Here is a 22,304-nt window from a genome sequence, read left to right as displayed (position 1 = left end):
TGAGTTCACATATTTTAAGCCATTTCCTTGAGCTCTACTTTATGGAGCATATAGCTATTAAAGTAATAAAGCCCATGATTGTGACTATTGTTATTATTATTATTATTCTGAAAAGAAAAGGTTCTCATTACAGAAATGTTGAATAGTTCCTCTTCAGGCAGACTAGCCAATGGCTTCCTGCTTTGAGGAATAAATCAATAAGCAAAACAACTTCCTTTTGAGCACCAAAGGGCTATCATTATATCCCTTAACGGATAGGAAGCTGAACATGGAGTCAAGAAGAGCTGTGTTCTAATCATGCTTTGGGCACACAACTAGCTGTGTGACCCTGGACAAGTTACTCACTGAACTAGGCATCAGGACAGAGCAATAACTAGGGGTAACCAGGGCTTTTCTGTAGGACAGTGGACGTGGTTGTCAGGAGAGACCGTTCCTCCCTCATCCTTACCCAAAGCTACTTTTGTCAACTCACAAGTTGTTTTCCCAGCCCAGTGGCCAACTAATCCCACAGCAAGCATGTTCTGGCTACTTGGTGGAATCAAAACCACCACAATATCTACCTACCTCCCACTGCCACTCCCAGCTCTGTCTCTCACCTTCTGGAAGGTAGAGTTTGGGAAATCTGGAGATCACAGACTGCACTATAGTGACAAAGACCACACTCTTGAGGGCAGAGGTTCTTACCTCGCCATCCAAAGGATGGATGCATAGTTAGATTTCATGGGACAAAGTTCCATCTTTATTCTCTCTAAATGCTAACTGAAATTTATCATCTCCTTCAAAACTGCCAAAAATATCTACGATACAAAAGAGGTTAAGAACACTTGGTCTAGGGAATGGGCCATCGCTCCCTCCACCATAATTGTATTCCCAGTGCGTGAGGCTCTTTTCCACTGTCCCTTTACTGACCTTCCCAGAGGTGGCCCTTGTATGTTCTGGGATCTCCCCCACACCAATGTCCCAAAATTTTGTTTTGCTACCCTCCCAAGGAGATCTTCCCTCCCCATTTGCCACGGGAGCCAAAATCACTAATTATAGTTCTAAGTCAGAGTATTTTGGTTCTGATCCAGTTCTGCCACTAGCATGTCTGGTGGCAGCTGACTTAACAGATCTATGCCTCAGTTTCTTCACCTGCAAAAGACCTTCCCCAACCTCTTTTTTTTAAGGATTTAATATGTGAATAGATGTGAAAGCCCTCTGAAGAAGTTAAAAGAAGTACAAAAGCGGGGCAGCTAGGTGGACACTTACTAGCTGTGTGACCCTGGGCAAGTCATTTAACCCCCATTGCCCCGAAAAAAGAAAAAGTACAAAAGCTTTAGGTATTAAGACCAATGTACCAAAAATATTTATAGCTGCTCTTTATGTGGCGGCAAGGAATTGGAAGTTATGGGGATGCCATCAATTGGGGAATGGCTGGACAAGTTCTGGTATATGAATGTAATGGAATACTATTGTGCTGTAAGAAATGATGAGCAGGAGTTCAGAGAAACCTGGAGGGTCTTGCGTGGGCTGATGATGAGTGAGATGAGCAGAACCAGAAGAACATTGTACACAGTATCATCAACATTGTGTGTTGATCTACTGTGATGGACTATATTCTTCTCACCAATGCAATGGTACAGAAGAGTTCCAGGGAACTCATGATGGAAGAGGATCTTCAAATCCAGGAAAAAAAAAAAAAAAGAACTGTGGAGTATAGATGCTGAATGAACCATGCTATTTCTTTTGTCTTTGGTGCTGTTGTTTTTCTATTTTGAGGTTTTTCGTCATTGCTCTGATTTTCTCTTATAACATGACTAATGCAGAAATATGTTTAATGTTATTATGTGTGTATGTATATATATATATATGTAACCTATATCAGATTACGGGCTGTCTAGGGGAGGGTGAGGGAGGGGAGGGAGAAAAATCTGAAATTGGAAAGCTTGTATAAACAGAAGTTGAGAACTATCTTTACATGTAATGGGAAAAAAAATAAAATACTTTAAGAATGCTAAAAAAAAAAAAAAGACCAATGTACCAAGGGGACAATGAGCAGCTAAACTCAGATGTGAGAATCTCACTGGGAACTCCTAGAAAACTGAATTGACAGAAGCATAAGCTCATTCCATAGCAATTGAATAGGGGGGGAAAAAAAAGCAAGGTTTATAGTCAGGAAACCTTAAGGGTCCAGTCGATCATTTACTTGCTCAGGAAAGTCACTTGATTTTTCTGGGTCTCACTTCCTTACCTTTAAAGGGGTTGAACTAGAGGTCCTCAAAGGAACCTTCTAGCTTTGGATCAAAAATCCTATGAATGTAAATGTGTCATTATTTCTGTCCATAATGGGCTGAGGCTTCTTTACACAGGGTTTCTAACCACCTCCTCTGCTGAGTTTCAAACTTCTACTGTTGGGATAACCCTGGTTGTAAGGGACAGGATTTGATCCATAGGCTATTTGTTCTATTTGTAGAACAAACCTTGTTACAGAAATGAGGGGCTTTGGGATTTGATGAACAATATGGTCACGCCACATTTAGTCACATAAGTAGGAAGTCAGATGAGCCATGTATGTGTAATTTTTTAAAACCCGTATAATCCAAATCATTTGTTGCATGGTTTGGGGATATTGTAGGACACTCAGATCCACATGTTTAGATATTCATGTAATCATCTCCCTGGTTAGCTGTAGCTCCTGCGGCCGGGAAGATGCCCTAAGCGTAAAACAATAAATCTACTCTTAAGTAATCAAGAATTTAGTGTAATTCAGATTTCTATAGCACTTCAAATTTTATAGAGCTCTTTGCTCACAGCTATGACAAAGGGCATTCAGAGCTTGGGCATTTGAGGGGCAGCTAGGTGGTACAGTGGATAAAGCACCAGCCCCAGATTCAGGAGGACCTGAGTTCAAATCCAACCTCAGACACTTGACACTTACTAGCTGTGTGACCCTCGGCAAGTCACTAAAACCTTCATGGCCTTGCAAAAAATAAAAAAACAAAAAGAAAAATGAAGCTAGACCTTTAGCATAACTTTAAATTATATACCATTTATTTATTTATTGAAATATAAAGATCTGAATTTATACATTTTAAAACAAAGTAAAAACGGGGCATTTGTATTGCATTTTAAACCGGTAGTCTCTCCCAATCAAATTTGCCCTCCTCACATAATACACCACACCATTGTTTTGGAAACACTTTTTTTTATTATTCTAAAATATAATTTTTGGACATTCAAAAGTGCAACAGTTAACGTGCCTGTGGGGTATATCACAGTCAAAAAATATAAACAAAGGCAGTGATACAGCTTGTCATAAATGTTTTGGCAGTATTCTCCGTCTATATAGAAGTACATATATACATATGGATGTATAACATCACCTTATCTCACGTCCCTCTTCACAAAACAGGACCATTTTGTACAAGTTGTCAGACCACATTGTAAGGAAATCATTGACCATTAAAAACTTAGAAGTCGCATTTCTTAGGCTAGCTTTTGATTGTCGTCATACAAACGGAGAGCTGGTAGGAGTGGCGATTTTCCTTCTGGTGGCTTCTCACAAGGAAGCCATAAAAAACAAACAAACAAACTTGCAATACACTGAAAACACACACAACAATTGTTCCACACCACACACCAGAAACTGTAGCTCAGTGGCTAAGCTTTTGACAACTGGGACTGGGAGTCAGTCACCCATCCAAGAGCTCAGTATATTTTGCCAGGAGACACGACAGTAGGTGCAGAGCAAAAACAAAAAAGCATCAGTGTTAGGCGGCTACATGAGAATGAGTGATTGGTTGATAAACAGAGAAGGCTTGAACTGTGATTCTGGAAACACAAATGTATTTCAAGTCGTGCTGGTTCTAGGAACTCCAGTTATTTCATCCTTTTTTACAGGCCTCTGCAGGCTCAGGCTTCAAACTAGGAAGAACATCCACTGAAGGAAGCGCTGATGCTGAAAGTGGGCACCAATCAGGTACTCAGTTGTTGCTTACACATCTTCCCAAATCACCACAGGCCATGTTTCATTCCTATAGTGTCAGCCATCAAAAGATATTTTACATACAACTGGTTCAAATAGTTTAGACTTTGTAACAAAAAATGAGCCCTCTTATTCCAAAGTAACTTTAAAAAATAATAAAACAGACCATCCTATTCAAAATGTTGAATTGCTTTATCCATCTCAACACATTGTGTGATTGGCTCCATTTTACCCACATTTCTTTTTAACCCAAAGTCTAATAACAATAACTGCTATAAAGGGAAGAAGTAAATATGCCTCTGGAAACTTGGGGGAAAAATACAACCCTTAAAGTTAGCTTTCTTGGCATCAGCTAATACAGAAAAACTATATGAAGAAGACCAATTTGACAGGTGTGTGGTATGATTTTGTTAATCTGAAACTAAAAACTTCCAAAGGCAACACTGCTATTTGGCAATTCCAAATTTCAGATTGCTTTTTTCTCCCACTCCTCATTTCAATTCAATTTAACATTTATTAAGCACCTACTATGTGCAATGCATTGTGCTAGGCACAGAGGACACACACACACACACACACACACACACCCCCAAAAAACCTGTCTCTGCCCTAAAGGAACTCACATTCAACCTTAAATCAATCTGATGCGTACCATAGTTCCCCAACCAGCAATGCTATAGAAAGCTGAGGGGTTTTAGGTTGTTTCCAATTCTATTCAGGGTTTTAAGATTTCACCCGATTGAACATTTTGATTCTGGGGACACCAGAATGACAGCAGCCATGAATCCTCCTTGTTGCTGATGATTGTACATTCCATAAGAAGCCTGGCCAAGCGTAGACTTGTTCGTTTACACAGGGGAAACATTTACTGCTTTACAAGTTTCATTACTTTGAGGGAAATTATCATTTTTTTAGTACAATTGATTAGACAATCTGTTCAGTACATGATTTTACAAAGAATAAAAACCCAGAACTTGGGACTGCCTGGGTGATGCTACATGTTATTTTTTTTCCTCTATGTTCAACTAACTTTAATCTGCTACTGCTATTATCTTCTTATATAGCCAAAGGTTATTCAATATAAATGCCCCAAACTCAATAAATTCATTACTCTTTTAGTACGGCTCATCTTCATTGTTGGATTGCTGTTGCTGTTTCCGAATTGTGCTTTCTCTGAAGGGAAATGTGTTCTAAATTATACTCTTAGAATTACTGATGACAGTAGTCATGTTATTAGCGTAGTTAGCAAAATGTAAGAGACTTGTAAGGCTTCTAAATAGCCCAATTCTATCAAAAGAAGGTTTGTTAATGATTATCTTTCTTCTTTATTATTCAACACTAAAAAAAAAGGTATAGTACCAGTATCCTTTAAGTTTCAAAAGTGGTTTGGCATACATACTTCCACAGTAGCCCAACAGCAGCTGACACAGGATGTTGTCAAGGGGAAGTACAGAAATGTTTTTAAGTGGTCTCTTCTTAAGTCCAGAGAATATATTCAATACAAATCTAAACACATCCTCAGATATTTATTTACATAATTACAAGGCTGGCATTATGATGCAATGAGAATTCTGGTTGTCAGAGTCATCAATGCCCTTGAAACACAAAGCTGGTCTTGTATTGCCTTTCCTTTCATCCATCTATCTGGAAAAAAGAAAAAAAACCTCTGCAATCAATACTGAGATGCTATAGAAGTATTGCAAGGAGCAACACTAAAAAAGGTCCATTCCAATATATCTCACTCATTCGTATTCAGGATGGTCGCTGGGCCCTTGACTGGGAGGTTCTCTTTAAAAAATTGAATCTCCTTGCATTATTTGCATTGCAATAAAGTGGTTTTCGGAAGGGTGTTCAAGTCTTTAGACTGAATGGTGAGCATCTCTTTCTCCGTAAATAGAATACATCCACTAGATCCTTGACCATTACAGGAAGCTGTCTTCAACCAGGTCTGAGGAGTCTATCCCAATGTCATCCATCATATCGATGTCCTCAATGGTTTCATCCTCTCTCTTGATGAAGGTGGAGCTGCTGGAACCTGTCTCAATGGCACTTTCTTCAGATGTCTGGGAACTGGGGAAGAGCAAGAATAGAAGAAACTGAGGCTCATAGCTAAATCTGCTGGGCTATGGTTACCATAGGGTTTGTCCTTCCAGAATTTGTCATTACTATGCTGGCTGCCCAGTTGGATTAGCTTCTATCAAAAAGCTTAATAAACTGCTAATTACCTCCTATAATGCAATGATTAAGATTAGGGATTACACAAATAAATGAAATTGACTGGGGCAGCTAGGTGGTGCTGTGGATAGAACACTGGTCCTGGATTCGGGAGGACCTGAGTTCAAATCCAGCCTCAGACACTTAACACTTACTAGCTGTGTGACCCTGGGCAAATCACTTAACCCCAATTGCCTTGCCCTCCCCCAAAAAAACCAAGAAAATTGACAGGCAACCTCCAAAGTCATTTTGGACATTCTTATTTACCTCTTCTCTTCCTAAACTTTTCTTCATGGCTGTTAAACAAGTTGCTATGGTGATTGATCCATTCCAGTAAATTCTACAACTACCCTGCTTCCTTCTGGTATAAATGAAAATGAACATTGACACATCTCAAAGAAAAGCAGCTAGAGAATGGGAGAGCATGGGGAGCAAACAGTTTGTGAAAAGGAAGATCTGCTCCAGGTACTGGGGGCTCCTCAGTGTCTCATTGTACATGTGCTGCACATCCCTGACTTACCAATACCTCCCTCCCCTGAAATAATAATAAGGAACCTAGACACAGGGATCATCAATTTCTAGGCAATAAGCTGTATGAGTTATGACCCTGGACAAGTCACTTCCTTTCTCTGCGCCTCAGTTTCATCACCTGTAAAATGAATGGGTTGGGACAAATGGCCTCTATCTTCTTCCATCCTCTTCGGCTCAAAATCCACAATCATATGTGGTCCATGGATGACACCTACCTGTGTCTGTTTCTTTTGCCTAAGTCATCTTCAGGGACAGGGTCAATGTCAGGCAGAGGGATGATATAGCCACTGTCAGCACTCAACCTCTGTTCATCGTAGCTGCCTTCCCAATCCTTCAGCTTGTCTTCATTTTTGTAGGTGACACCAATGTAACTGTTATCAGATTCTACTCTCATGCGGGTAACAGCAGGATGGTCACTCTTCAGGAAGTCCAGGTGGATTTTCTCATAACTCTGCAAATATCAATTTTATATCATTACTCAGGTGCTTCTGACCTAACTACAAAAAGGAGAAGATGAAAGGAAATACTCATTTATGAAGTGCCTACTATTTGACAGACACCATGCTGAGCACTTTGCACATATCCCATTTGATCCTCACAACAATCTTATAAACTAAGTGATTCCCATTTTATAGTTGAGGAAACAGGCAGAGGTTAAGTGACTTGTCCAGGGTCACCCAGATAGGAAGTGTCTGAAGCCAGATTTGGACTCACGTCTTCTTAACTCCAGACCCAGTACTCTACCCACGGCACCCCATAACCAGACAGAAATAAAGGAAACAAGAATGAATAAACTTAGAACAGTCTTTCAAATTCAAATTCAAATTCCTTAATTCCTAAGATAGACTCAAAAAGGCTAATGATACAGGAGATTATAGCTAGAAAGAGACAAGGCACCTAAAATGTATAGATAGTCTTTTTAAAAAAGACTCCTATCTACTGGTTCATGCCACCTTCATTGTTAGATCCTGAAGACTTGCTGCCACAACACCCTCACATCTCTTCCCTGGGGCTCTTGATGGCCCCTAATGTTATAAGGAGAATCACCTCCACCAAGACAATGGTACCAACATTCCTCTCCATGACTTTCAGGAATTTCCAATAGGAAGGAAAATGTGATGGCAGTCCCTTATACTCTTAGTGCCTCCACAATCCTCCTCCTGAAAATCACTCCTAAAATTTCAGGGATGTCAGAAGTGGAAATGTTTCCCATTTTCCACCAGGAAATGGTCCCAGATTCCCCGGCTAAGTAAGAGCTCAGTTTCAACCTTTGACCTCATCATAGTGCTAGCTGAGCTAACAGCCAATAATAGTACAGACCTGTCCCAGATTCTCCCCTTTCCAGCCCCCCCTACTCATCCTCCAATGGAAATTCTGATAAGCAGTGGGATGGCAAAAGCATTTGCTAAAAAGCATCTGTAATTTTCAGTACACGACTGTCTAGGAAACTGGAGTGAAAGACAAAGAATCCCAAAGCTGGCTAACAAAACTAATGTTTGGGAGTTGACTGAAGAAGTATTTCTGGATTGCTCCTTAGTGCTCATGAAAAGGTGATTTCTATCATATATGTGGCATGTCATGTTCTTCCTTTGCCATTGCATTTGTTACTTTGGACAAAGCTGCCTATACTACAGAGAATAAGCTATCATAATAGCAAGGCATGGATAGCGTTCCTCCAAGGCATTTGGTAAAAACCAGTTTTACATGGATTGAAGTGGATTCAGCTTAGCCATTTAATGAAGTGTGGCTGCTCTGAGATGGCTAACCACACTGTCATTTCAAATACTTAAAACATCTGGGGAATAAAGCATTTACAGGTGTTGCTAAGAGAAGGAAAAAAGATGAAAGGGGAGCCCTGCAGGAAATGGGAAATACTGCCTTAAATAGAAGATTTGGGCTAAACATTCCCACCTGAGACCTGGGGAGCCTCTTCCCTTGTCAGCATTTTCCAAAGATGCCTTTATTCTACGGCCACCCCCAAGGGAAGCCATAACACTGGATTCTCTGCTAGCTTCCTGCTAGCTTTTCACTTCTGCCCTTTCAAACTTCATACATAATAGGTGCTTTAAAAATGTGAGGCAACATATGTAATGATTAGAAAACTGGACTTGGAGTCAGGAAGAGCTGAGTCCCATCCACCTCAGATACTTGCTAGCTGCATGACCATGGACAAGTCACTGAGCCTTAGTTTCCTCATCAACCAAATGAGGACAATAACACCAATAGTATTTACTTCCAAGGACAAAGGGTCTACAGCTGGAAGGGACTTCTTTAGAAGTCATCCACTGAAACCCTCTTATTTTCCAATGAGGCAATGAAAGTCTAGAGAGGGTAACGGATTTTCCCATGGTCACAAAGGTTATAAGTCATTTAAGCCCAGGTTCCATGACTCCACACTTAGCATTTTCTCCACTGTTGTCGGGAAGGCCAAGTGATATAATATATTTAAGGTGTTTAAAGCATTATGAAATGTCAGTTATCATTGTGCTTGCTTGAATTTCCTTCCTTCTCTGATCCCCAAGGGGACCCACTCAGAGCCTGCCCAGACTGCTGAGAGACAAACCTTCTTATACTGCCCAGGTAGCAGATTTTCCACAATCTCACTCAGGTGGTTAAAGGAAGGTCTCTTTTCTGGCTCACTGTTCCAGCACTTCACCATGATCTCATAGCTGAAGAGGGAAGGGAATCCAGTGTGAGAAGAAGCAGCAGAGCCAGTCCCCACCCAAGCTGCAGCACCACAGGCAAGAAGAGACACCCAACCACCGATTCAGAGAAAGCTTACACTTCGCTGGTGGCATGGTCGGGTTTGGCCATCCGGTATCCACTTTTGATTTTATTATAGAAAGTAGAATCCACCATCATTCCAGGATAGGGTGTGCCTCCTAAACACAAAAACATCCCCAAAATAACATTACCAAACAAGGATGTGGGGTATGAATTTAAGCACTGTAAGAAACAGTGGTGCTTACACAACAAATCACACTGATGGTATTGGGTCTATACTGGGAACATAATTGATCATATTCTAAGCTACATGGAATTAAATCAAATCCCCACTCCAAAAAAAGACCACCACAAATCCTAATTAAAGTAATGTGCCCCTGTAGCATAACTAGAACACTGTTCAGATTTCTAAATAAATAGCTCACTTGTTATAAAAACAAAAGAAGAAAATGGCTCTATAGACCTGACCAATGGGAATGGTCCTACACATTTCATAAGGAGCTGCAGATTGATTGGACAGTAAATCAAATGATGCTCCCATTTGGGCTTGGCATGAGCCCTTTGGGAATGCCATCAATGTCTGGGTTTCATCCCACAAGACCTGATGATGGCCCCTTCTACAGACCAGGAAAGGGAGAAAAATAGCATGTGAGTCCTCCTTTGACTTTTCAGAAGGGAAAGAATGAGGAAGAAAAAAGAAAAAACAAAAACAGGACGACTCCTAGTTTACTGGGTATTCTCCATTAGCCTGGACAGAAAGTTCTGATAATATCCAGCTATCAGTCCACATGGTTACTCATGCCTACTTTGTTACTTTGAAATGACTGTGGCTGCTCTGGCTTGAGCAACCTTTAAATCCTGAAAATCCAAAGGCAAAAAAAAAAAAAATTCATCATGTCTTCAGGCAAAGTGTTCTAATGAAAACCCTTCTGAAAGGTGCCCCAAAACCAATATAATATTTGGTTTACATTTGTCAAGTCAAATGGGAACTAAGAAAATAATTGGAATAAATGAGGAGAAAAAAACATTTTCACCTAAAACTTTCAGGTAATGGGATATTTTTCAGTTAGGTGGGATTTAAGCCTTGAATGGTTTCAATAATACCTTTCTCCGCCATGTTCATGTGCAGACACAGCCAGAAGCTATACTACTCAAGTTGTCCAAGAGAAACTGGCACTGAGATGTTGTCATGCATTATATTAGAGAAGTTGGGTTACTGAGGGAAGACAGCATTCACTTTCACCATTCTATTAGAGTAATGTGGGAATCTGCGAGAAATTCTACATTTTTCTTCCACTCGCCTTTCAAGGCCCAGTTCAAGTGGTCCATGACCAACTATTTCAGTGCATAACTGTTCCTTCCTCTTTTGAATAGCATCCTCATTTTTAATCAATAGCAGTAAGTTCTTAAGGACAGAGACAGTTTCATTTCTGTCTTTGTAACCCAAGCACTGAACACAGAGTCTAACACCCAGTAGGTACTTAATTTTTATTGTGTCAGTACCATCCAGTGTAGCACTGACCTCTTTTATGTTGCTTTTACATGCCTTCATTTTATCTTTCCAACTAAATTGTACCTCTCTGATGTCAAGGACCATGACTCTACATGGTGCTGAGTACGGTGCTGGGTTCATGATAGACATTCAGTATTTACTGAGTGAGAAGTATCTCCCACAAAATATTGAAGAGGAAAGTGAATCAAAACCTTTAGCTCTCCATTCACTGTTCCAGAGTTGGCTGGGTGTCAAAATGCCGAGGCTCTAACCCGGTATCGTCATTCACTGGGTGACCGTCGGCACTCTCTGAACTGTTCCCTCATCTAAAATGACAAGACTGAACTACAAGATCTCTAAAGTCCCTTTTCAGTTCTAGAACTGTATCACTCTCCTACTAAGAGAGTGAACATTATCCCCATAATATCTCCACTTAACTCAAAAGTCAAGAGCAGAAAGATAACTGGTAAATAGATATGGTCGAGGTGTGACTAATAGAGGAGAGGAGTCGGTCTCCCGGTGTGTCCCACAATAGAGAAAAAGTGGGGACACCTTTCCATATATTATTACTAAGAACATTCTCCTACCACCTGATTAGGATTCACTATCTCAGAGATATGGTATGCAGGAATGTGGAATCTAGCAGCCTATCTATTTAGTATCTTAGTGACCTGTGGTGTGTTCTTGCTTCTTTTTTCTCATCTGCTTGATGCTTGGACCCACCCCTAAAGAAATGGCTTCAGATAACAACCTTCACTCTGGCTTATCAAGATTTACTGTCTAGTATTTGTAAAGCCCTGACATTCCCCGGCTGACCTGCCCGAAGGGCAGAAGGAATACTCATAAGTACAAGTTCATTAAGGCTTGTTTCATGCACATACCAAGGGAAAAGATCTCCCACAGCAGGATGCCATAAGACCAGACGTCACTCAGTGTGGTATACAGATTGTCAAAGATGCTCTCAGGAGCCATCCACTTCACAGGCAGAAAAGTCTACATCAAAGAAAGGCAAGGGGAAGAGATGCATGCATATTAAAAAACAAAATAAAATAAAATAAGAATAGCATGTTTTTTTTACTACCCTAGATGAAGAAAAAGGACAGTAACAGAAGCAAGATTTCTTTTTTGCTGGGTACCTGGAGACTTTTTATAATAATCCTTTCCCTGTAACCAAGTAGTACTCTTCTGAGAAATGTGCTTTCTGCTGCAAAGAATTTGTCTCCAGGGATACTTACTTCCCCCATTTTCTCATTAAAAAAAAAAAAAAAGTTTTGGGGCAGCTAGATGGTGCAGAGGATAGAGCACCGGACCTGGAGTCAGAAGTACCTGAGTTCAAATCCAGCCTCAGACACTTAACACTTACTAGCTGTGTGACCCTGGGCAAGTCACTTAACCCCAATTGCCTCACTTAAAAAAAAAAAAAGGTTTTTGTTTTTTTGCTTTGACACCTACATATTGCTCCCCCTTCATCCTCCCAGAAAGTCACCTGGTTTTATAAAAAAAAAAAAAAAAAGTTCTACAAAAATGATCAAACATATCCAAAAAACTCTGATGTCATATATGAGACCTTGTATTCACTCCTCACCTTCAACTCCCTTCTCCAAAGAAGCAAAATATCCAACAGCAGATTTGAACCTAAAACAGTACCTCCTGTTCTTTACTGAGAAAATCAAGCAACTGGTAATTTTCCCAGTGACTTTTGGGTAAATGGCAGCCAATTGATTTAGCCCACCGTAGCTCAGATCTTCAAGCTCAAGAGATCCACCAGCCTCAGCTGGTGACATCATAGGAGACATTATAGGTGTGCATCCACATGCCCAGCTTACTTTTGTACTTTTAGAGAAGAGTCAGGGGAAACAGAGGTCAATTTGCACTTGGTAACATGAGAACTTTATCAACCCAATTGCAGGGAGTGATATCTGGCCTTCGAAATGAATTCCCAAAACACCAAAGTTTCTATAAAGTTTCATTAATATTGATGGGGTTAATGACATTAACTACTATTTTTTATTGGATCACAAGGAAAATATAACCCCTAGAAAAGTCAAGTGACTTATCCAGGATCAAAGCTGGAACTGTTGGTTCCAAACTATATTTCACCACAAAAATCAAATTAAGTTGAGTCATTGTGCCAAATGTTCTGTGGCCTCTCCAGATGTACCTTAACCATAAAATACGTAATCTAGAGTTTGATGGAATCTCCGAAATCATCCAGTACAATTTATCATTTCAAAGATGAGAAAACAGACAAGGAAATTGGCTTGCCCAAGGTTACATGAGTATTATTACAAAGTTATGATGAAAATTCAGAACTTTTGACAACTATTTCAGGCCTTTTTCCAATATATCATGCTAACTCCTCTTCAAAAAGAAATAATTTAGGGGCAGCTAGGTGGCACAGTGGATAAAGCACCAGCCCTGGATTCAGGAGGACCTGAGTTCAAATCCAGCCTCAGACACTTACTAGCTGTGTAACCTTGGGCAAGTCACTTAACCCCCATTGCCCCACCAAAAAAAAAAGAAACAAAGAAATAATTTCAAAGATATCTACTACAGCCAAGGACTTCCTTTCTTCTACCTGAAAAGATAGTGTATGCCTACAGAAACAAAATGGCATCCTCCATTTGTATTTTTTTGGCATAGAGCAGTCCACATGAATTGCCATAGAGCCAACTTAACTATAAAAACTGAAGCCATGCGCTAATGTGACAGAAATGGCACAGAAATCATGGCACAGAGTCATGCCTGAGTCCCTTCTTTCTGCTGGGCCCAAAGCAACTCCATTCCCAACATGAAATCACTACCTTTAGTTGCCCTGAAGAACTGGTATTTACATTCTAGCAATTGCTAATGAAAAGGGGAGAATAGACCCAGATACTTACACTGCCCTTGGACACATAGTTGGAATCATGCATGATGTCTCTGGCCAGGCCAAAGTCACAGATCTTCACAATTTTTCCTTGAGCCAGAAGCACATTACGAGCAGCCAGGTCACGGTGAACACACTGAGTATAGACAAATGCACCACGAACTCATGCAATGAGCTGAGAACCCTACTACTTTCTACCCACTCCTAACCATGTCCCTAACTTAAAAAAAAAAAAAAAAAGACCAAGCACTATTCTAGGGACTGTCCAAGAAAGCCTGACCATCCATAAGAGGGAACTTACTGGCGTTTTCATCACAGAGACTGGCATCAATAGGGGTGAGATAGCTGTCTAAATGGAATCTCTAAAGAGCAGGCATTCCCCTTCTCCCTGCACCCTGATCTGTGCAGTAGCTTCCTCTCTATCAGAAAGAAAAAAGTAACTGCTTTACTTGGATTCTCTTTCCCCTTCCCCCAAAGACACATTTCCTAAGGTTTTCCTCTAGCCCTAACTCAGGACTGTGCACTCATTGCATGTGCCCTCTTCTCTTGAAAGCACTTACATTTTTAGAGGCCAAAAATTCCATTCCTCTAGCAACTTGATAGGTGAAGCTCAACAGATCCAAGAGACTCAGACCTTCTGAGCTATCGTCTGAAAGGAGATTTTTGACTTCTGAATCTGTTGTAAAGTAAGCGAGGCTGTTAGGGATAAACTGAACGACACAAGGCTAAACAACAGAGGTGAAGGAAGACTTTCTTCCTGTAAAAAGAAGGTTCTCTCCCCAGAGAAAAGTCACTACAAAAAATGTCTCAGACACATGGCTTAGACTAAAGCTCTTCTCAAGAAGGGTTTAAGTTAATGTTTTACAAATGTTTTATTTATCCAATTCCCAAATTTCTTCTTCAATCTTTAGCAAATCCTTGCCAACTACTCTTACCCCCCCCCCAAAAAAAGGAAAAAAGAAAATATTCAATTAACCCCTATGAAGACAGCAGTTTCTAGGCACTATAGAAAAATATTAAAGAGTAAAAGTGCTGTTTTCCTGGCATTTGGTCCATATCTTCCTCTTTCCATATCTTGTTTTTTAAAATTGAATTCTAATTTAGATGTGATAGCAATCCTCAGGTCTGTGCTAAGTCTGTTTTGGTTTGGTTGAAATTTATCCATTTTTCTCAGCTAGTATGACTTGGAACATTGCCAGGACTTTTGAGGACGGAGGAAGAACAGTGCCAACAGTTCCTAATTCTTTTTTTAATTTTTCAGGAAAGAGAGGAGTGACTCCAGCCATCTACTGATTTCTGCTGGCTAAGTGAACTTGGTAAAAGCAGATACTGGCTGCCAACTTAGCCTAGGATTTACAGTGACTCAGGTTCTCCTTATACTTAGAGCCAAGACTACCAGCTCTGCCTGGAAAGCACAGGGAAGGAAGTGCTGGCCTCCGTCACTATCACAGAGTAATTTTTAAAGGAGGGTTAGAAATTTGCCCATTTGGCGACCAGCAGTGAATGTTGTGAAACTGGAGAAACAGAAAAATATTATATGAGTATACTGTGTTGCAAATTTTACAAATAAGGACAGCTATAGGAGGCTCAAATGAAGTGACATATGTAAAGCACTTTGTAAGCTTTTTAATATTACATATAGCAGTCATTATTTTTGTAGCTTGACATCTAAAAATCCTGAGTGCATCTTATAATGATGCTCAGTATCCCCTAGGACATGTCAATACTTTTATCATCCATTTTAATGGATGGGAAAACTGAGGTCCACATAAGTCAAGACAAAATCATGAAAGCTAATTGCCAGGAGCCCTACACCCAGAGTGGATCATTTGACCAGAAAGCTGTCATTTATAAACGGAAAGGTTACTGTACTGCAGAAAGGGCCCTTTCCCATTTACCTGACACAGAATTCTTCTTGTAGGATGCAGGTCGGTCATACATTGATCTCTGAATATCTGAATATTTAGAGCCCTGTTTTCTTTCCAGCATGGGAACATATTGTGTTGTATCAGCTTGCTTCATATCCATGTAGTCCCCATTGTTTTCAAAGGACAAAATGACATAGCTGTAGAAACATAAAAAGCAAATGTGACCCACATTTCCCCTTCGAGTAGTTCAGTGACAAGAACTCTCTATGATGCTGCTGCTGAAAACAACATTGAGCATCATACACGCAGCTGTCCGCTAAGAGGATAGTCCTTAAGTACAGAGGGGACTCAATAAACTCTCACTTGGCATTTTGGCGCATTTCACATCTGGTCATGCATCTATTGCTCCTATAAAGAGAATCACTTCTTTTGGCACTGCTATAGATTCCCGGGCACAAAGAGACTAAATGTGCCCAGCAGAGAAACCTAGGAACAACCAGGCATGGAACACGACATCCCAAGTTATAAGTAGCCTCTGTTTTGCCTTCCTTAGCCACACTGCATTTGACACAACTTAAGTTGTCTCTAAGTGGCAACAGTCAAGTGGTTCCAAGAACCCTTCTAACTATGATATCCATTCAAACCACTCAAGGTCTTCCCATCTGAAGCCAGGGTCAGCCGTGGGATGATTGGCCATTCAAACTGGGTTGACTTGCTGGAACAGTCATGGATACACCATGGTCCAAATTTTGACAGAAGATTACCTAGTAATGGTATCTATACTCTCAATTTGAAAAGCCTTACAAATTGGTGAGCTAATAATTTTTGTCCTCTCTCACCTCCTTGTGCTTTCATCAGCTGAGTTCAGCCCAAAGATGTCTAGCTCTTTCTTTGTCTTCTCTGGATGGTGGCTCAGGAAGTTGTCTCTGTTCTTATGCAGGTAGTTGACCAAATCACCATAGAAGCAGTATTCAGTGATGATATAAACCGGCCCTAAGACAACAAAAAAGAAGTTGAGAATGATTCTAACAATGAGGAACAATTTCTAGGACAAAAAAAAACACCAAATAGTCACCTCAAGGCAACATTCTAGTTTCTGCCCAAAGACAATGAACTTTAGCAAACCTCTCTTTTTTTTTTTTTTTTTGGTGAGGCAACTGGGGTTAAGTGACTTGCCCAGGGTCACACAGCTAGTACGTGTTAAGTGTCTGAGTCTGGATTTGAACTCAGGCCTTCCTGAATCCAGGGACAGTGCTTTATCTACTGCGCCACCTAGCTGCCCCATGATGACATCTTTAGGGTAAAATTGAGGGGTGGGAGGCATGCACTGGGGGAGGTAGAATGGGGTGAAATCCCACATGAATGAAATAGGAAAGGGCTTATGGAGTCGGGGGAGAGATGGGAGAGGAGGCAGGGCAGTAAACGAACCTTACACTCATCAGAATAGGCTCAAAGATCTTAATCTCATCAGAGTTGGCTCAAGGAGGAAATAACATACACACTCAATTGGGTGGAGTAATCTATCTTACCCAGCAGGAAAATAGGAGGAGGAAGGGGATAAGGAGGGCGTGGTAAAAGAAGGGAGGGCAGATTGGGGGAGGGGGCAGTCAGAAGAAAAAACCTTTTGAGGAGGGATAGGGTGAAAGAAGATAGATAACAGGAATAGGATGGAGGGAAACAGTTAACAATAGTAATTGTGAAAAAGAGAAAAGGAAAAAAAATTGTACCAAAAAAAAATATTTATAGCAACTGTTTGCGGTGGCTAAGAACTAGAAATCAAAGGAATGTCCACCAGTTGGGGAATGATTAAACAAGCTGTGGTATATGATTGTAATGAAATATTATTGTGCTATAAGAAATGACAAGCAGGATGATTTCAGAGAAACCTGGAAAGACTCATATGAACTGAGGTATAGTAAAGTGAACAGAACCAGAACATCGTGCACAGTGACAGTGACAGCATTATTGTTCTATGAACAATTGTGAATGACTCAACTACTCTCAGTAATACAATGATCCAAGACAATCCCAAAGACTAATGATGAAGCATACTATCCACCTCCAAAGAAAGAACTGATATGGATTGAACACAGACTGAAGCATGATATTTTGTGCTTTCTCTTTTTGTTTTTACTTGAGTCTTTTTATGTAAACAGACTAATATGGTAATGTTTTACATAATTGCACATGTATAACCTATACTATTTGCTTGCAACCTTGGGGAGAGGGGAATAGAAGGAGTGAGGGAATGAGAGAGGGATAGAATTCGGAACTCAAAACTTTAAATAAAGACTTCAGGCAACCCAAATCAAAACACTCATGGTCATTATGGTCATTGGGGTGTGTGTGTGAAAGAGAGAGACAGAGAGACAGAGAGAGAGGTAGGAAGAAGATTGCCATGTTCAATCATTTTCAAAACCGCAGACAAAATATTCACTCCCAGATCATCAAGCATACCTGACTTGGTACATGCTCCTAGAAGATTTACAATATTTAAATGGGGTCCCAGATGAGTCATTATCTTCAGTTCTGACATGAGGGCCTGTTTTTCACTGGATCTAGCTGTGGCTATTAGAGGAATAAACCATATCATTTAGGTTGAGTTGCACATCCTCTCTACTTACAAAAGGCCAATAATACATCATTAAAGTCAAAAATGCATTAATTCTGTCATTATGCACTCTATTTTATTTATGCTCTGTCTAAAGAGAAAGTGGACAGAAGTTCAATTTAAGGATGTCTTTAGAGGGAAAAGGAAGCTGGGCACCGAACCCCTAGCCTTTATGGTCAAGAGAAACCATTTAAACCAACTCTTGATTTTTCAAAAAAGACAACCAAAATCAATGAAGTGCATTTAAAAATGTAAACATGATATAAAGAAGGTTCTAGACTCCCAGCATGCCTTAGGGTGGTTCCCCTGAGGCAAATGTTTGGGAGGACAAAGAGGAAAGTCAGACAAGGATGGATTACAATCTCCATCAGAGGGAATACGCAAACTGATGAGATCATAGAACCATTGGGGTACTAGAGGATATTAATGCTTTTCATCTTCTTTCCCCAACTTTTAACAAGAGCAGTGACAAATTAAAAAAGTGATATATTTCATTTCATTCATTTTCTCTGATCACCTTGGTGAATACAAGTCATGAAATGTCAAAAAAGAATAAAAAGAAGAAAGAAAATTTTGGACAATCCATAAACTGGATGAATAATTAATTCCTTTTCAATTGAGATCTGATAACATTGTTAATGTAACAATGACCAGTACAATTGCTCCAGCAATATACTCATCTAACCAAAGTGATAAAAGTTTCCTTAAAACTGACAATGTGCAGTAGTGTTTTCTTTTGTTTTGATCAAACTCTGGGCTTCAAAAAGTTGATAAATTTGCCAGAGAAGAAGGAAAGCTCAGAGGTGAAGAACACTTCTAAGGTTTCCAAGTAACTACTGCAACGTTCAGACTGATTTAATGATTGAATTCTCCTTATATCAAGGAAGCGAGCAGAGCTAAAAGTACAACTCAAAAAATGTTGCCATCCTTACGTTTTAGCATTTTCACAGCCACCTTCATCACAGGCTGGGAACGGCTTAATCCATACGCAGTCCCTTCAACCACCTTTCCAAATGCACCCGAGCCCAGGATTCGGCCTAAAAGAAACATAAATCATTGGTTCACTTAAGTGTTACACTCATATCACGTTAGCTTTATTTACTACCCCTCAGCGCTCCCATGTGTGTAAGTGATGCAAGTGAACATAATTATTCCTCCAACATCTTATGTCAACTACCGTCACCCTCCCGTTTCAACATGAAGTACTCATCACCAGCCTAAAACACCACATAGGGGAATGGCTCCAAGGTCTCACTGCCATTGCATTCCTCTCAGAAGGCAAGTTCTTCCCAAAACATTAGGGGGCAAGTGTCAGAGCGACCCTTCTCTCAGCTCAGCCAGACTCTGCCACTGCCACCCCAACAGTCACCTTCTGCCTCAGATGGAAATGTCCTGTTACAGCTCTATCACAAGCTACCTCACTGGGTCTGGCTTCCACTGTGGCTTTAGCTACTCCTCATTCATCAAGAACTTTCTTGTGCATCCTCCGAAAAGTCCTTCAGTTCTCCCTGCCCCTGCTTTTCTTCACCAAAATAGTGATATTTTTTACTATACTGTTACTGTTAGTAAGCACATGAGGAGAGCCCATGTTTTCTGTTTCATCTAAATTTCTCCACCTTTTTTTAATAGCAAAACAAAAACAAAAACAAAAAATCAATCTTTTCATTTTGCACAAATATTTATGCACAATTTCAGGGACACACAACTTCCCCCAATATATGTTTCCACTCCCCACCATGCTGTATACATGGTGATTGTGCTAATCACCGTGGATGAATGTGAAAGGTGTGATTTCCACACCCTAGAAGAGCTAACAGTGTAACAGGGAAGTTTCCAGTGGTGGAAGATCAACAGGCAGGAGAGAGCTTCCGGTCAGGGGGTATGTACTAAATTATATAGATTAATCCAGTTGCATTTTAAATGTCTGAAGAACTTGCTATTTAAACAGTAAATTTAAACCCAGCAAAAAGAATCTGTTTATAAATGTGAATAATCCTATCTAATTAGCACTTTATCACATGCTGTCTTCTTCCCTATTTATTTGTGATGTGATTAGCTACTCGAGGACATATACTTAACTGCCTTTTTAAAATATCCTTCACAGTACCTGACATCCAATATTTACCTAGTTTTACAAATTGAGATTTTAATATATACCTAAAACCATAGTATCAGCATTTGTGATTCTTTGGTGGCTATGTAAATTCTTACAGACTTAACAACCTAATATCTTATTATTCCAGGCAGGAGTTAGCAAACTATAGCCTACATTGCTATTGTATTTGGGGGGGGGGGGGGGAATAAGGGTTAAGTGACATGTCCAGGGTCACACAGCTAATAGACTGGATTTGAACTCAGGTCCTCCTAAATCCAGGGCCTGTGCTTTATCCATTGCTCCACCTAGCTGCCCCTGCTATTGTATTGGGGGGGTGGGGGGGTGGCAATGGGGGTTAAGTGACTTGCCCAGGGTCACACAGCTAGTAAGTGTCAAGTGTCTGAGGCTGGATTTGAACTCAGGTCTTTCTGAATCTAGGGTCCATACTTTATCCACTGAACCCCCTAGCTGCCCCCTATTGTATTTTAAAGTGTAAAAACCACTCCTGACTTAAGTGACCACAAAAACATGTGGGTTTAACCCTCAGGCAGTAATTTGTCCACCCCACCCCCCCATCTAAATTAATGGCAAGAACTTAAATCCACAAAAATAAAAAGTAGATTGCTTCATAGTGTAAAAAATGGTTTTGTTTGTAAACTTTGTAAAATCTGCTCACAATCAGAAATACCTGGCTCACAGTCAGACCTCTGACACCAGAAAAGTCTCTTAAACTCTATGTACCTCAGGCAACTTTGTAGGACTCATCTACCAAGTGAAAGTAGGATTACAAAATAGTTCCATATTTTCTGCAATAACATGTGTGCTAGGGGCATGGGTGGTACAGTGGATAAAGTACTGACCCTGGATTCAGAAAGACCTGAGTTCAAATCTAGCTTCAGACACTTGACATTTACTAGCTGTGTGACCCTGGGCAAGTCACTTAACACTTATTGCCCTGCACAAAAAAAAAAAAATCTGTGCTGTACTCATATTTTTCTGATTTGTGCCTCGTGAGGGAGGTGTTCAATAATATATAGTCATGAACATATGACATGATCATATGACAGAGTAGAAGTGAGGAAAAGGGAGAGTTGGGGTTATATGTATCCCAAGTAAACTAAGGGCACTGTACCATTTCAGTGGTGAGGGTGATGGGCCAAAGACTAGGGCAAAGTTTCCTTGGAGAAGGAGGTTCTTAGAGGTTCAGGGTTCCTGAAACCTGTGTGTCAAAGGTCATGGAGATATAAAGATAAGGTAGGAAGAAAGGCACCTGACAAGCTTAGGAAGTTCAATGTTGGCCAGCTTTGACCAGTCAGCTAACATGTGAGCCTTTGAGTTACCCTATTCCTGCTTCATGTTGTAAACTCTACTTTCCTTATAAATAAAACCCCTACTGAGGTCCATTGGAAGTTGAGATTTAAAAGGGATTATTTTACATAGGAGACTTCAAGGCTAGCAGAGAAAATGTGGGAGGAGGTAGGGGAGAAAGAAAGCAGAGTGCAGTGAGACATCCATCCATCAAGCCTCAGAGCTAGTCTCATTGATAGAACCAAAGAAGAATGAACAAGGGACAAGAGTCCCAGCTAGGTGGTGCAGTGGATAAAGCACCGGCCCTGGAGTCAAGAGTACCTGAATTCAAATCTGGCCTCAGACGCTTAACACTTAGTAGCTGTGTGACTCTGGGCAAGTCACTTAACCCCAATTGCACCCCCCACACACACATACACATAAAGAGTATCTTTCAAGGCTTAATTGAACTGGCATCAACATAATTGCCCATGTTATCAGGGTTGCTACAGATTTTAATCAATCAGAAATTTATTTCTATGAATTTAAATTAGATTAAATTAATTTTTTTCATATTTTCATTACTTTTCAACTTCCTCAATTTGAGCTGTAACAAGGGTGAGGAAAGTGATATATTTTCCTTTAGTGC

At 40.3% G+C, this 22,304-nt stretch overlaps 1 protein-coding gene across 3 annotated transcripts in view; it reads right to left on the bottom strand.

Moving 5' to 3' along the window:
• Positions 1–3,032: 3,032 nt before the first annotated feature.
• Positions 3,033–22,304, bottom strand: part of PDGFRA (platelet derived growth factor receptor alpha) — a 47,891-nt gene continuing 28,619 nt past the window's right edge. For all 3 annotated transcript variants that reach the window (XM_043970095.1, XM_043970098.1, XM_043970096.1), the window contains exons 13-23: positions 19,206–19,310; positions 18,120–18,230; positions 16,502–16,655; positions 15,693–15,859; positions 14,355–14,470; positions 13,808–13,930; positions 11,807–11,918; positions 9,492–9,591; positions 9,273–9,378; positions 6,925–7,160; positions 3,033–6,034 (exon numbers count right to left, since the gene is read on the bottom strand). In XM_043970095.1, the coding sequence (XP_043826030.1) occupies positions 5,887–6,034; positions 6,925–7,160; positions 9,273–9,378; positions 9,492–9,591; positions 11,807–11,918; positions 13,808–13,930; positions 14,355–14,470; positions 15,693–15,859; positions 16,502–16,655; positions 18,120–18,230; positions 19,206–19,310 (1,478 nt within the window). In that variant the 3' untranslated portion in view covers positions 3,033–5,886. The remainder of the gene's footprint in view (positions 6,035–6,924; positions 7,161–9,272; positions 9,379–9,491; positions 9,592–11,806; positions 11,919–13,807; positions 13,931–14,354; positions 14,471–15,692; positions 15,860–16,501; positions 16,656–18,119; positions 18,231–19,205; positions 19,311–22,304) is intronic.

Source organism: Dromiciops gliroides, chromosome 6 (assembly GCF_019393635.1).
Source record: "Dromiciops gliroides isolate mDroGli1 chromosome 6, mDroGli1.pri, whole genome shotgun sequence".
In the NCBI taxonomy this organism is placed as follows: Eukaryota; Metazoa; Chordata; class Mammalia; order Microbiotheria; family Microbiotheriidae; genus Dromiciops; species Dromiciops gliroides.
Note: the sequence above shows the minus strand (reverse complement) of the source record. Positions and strands in the feature narration are given on the sequence as shown.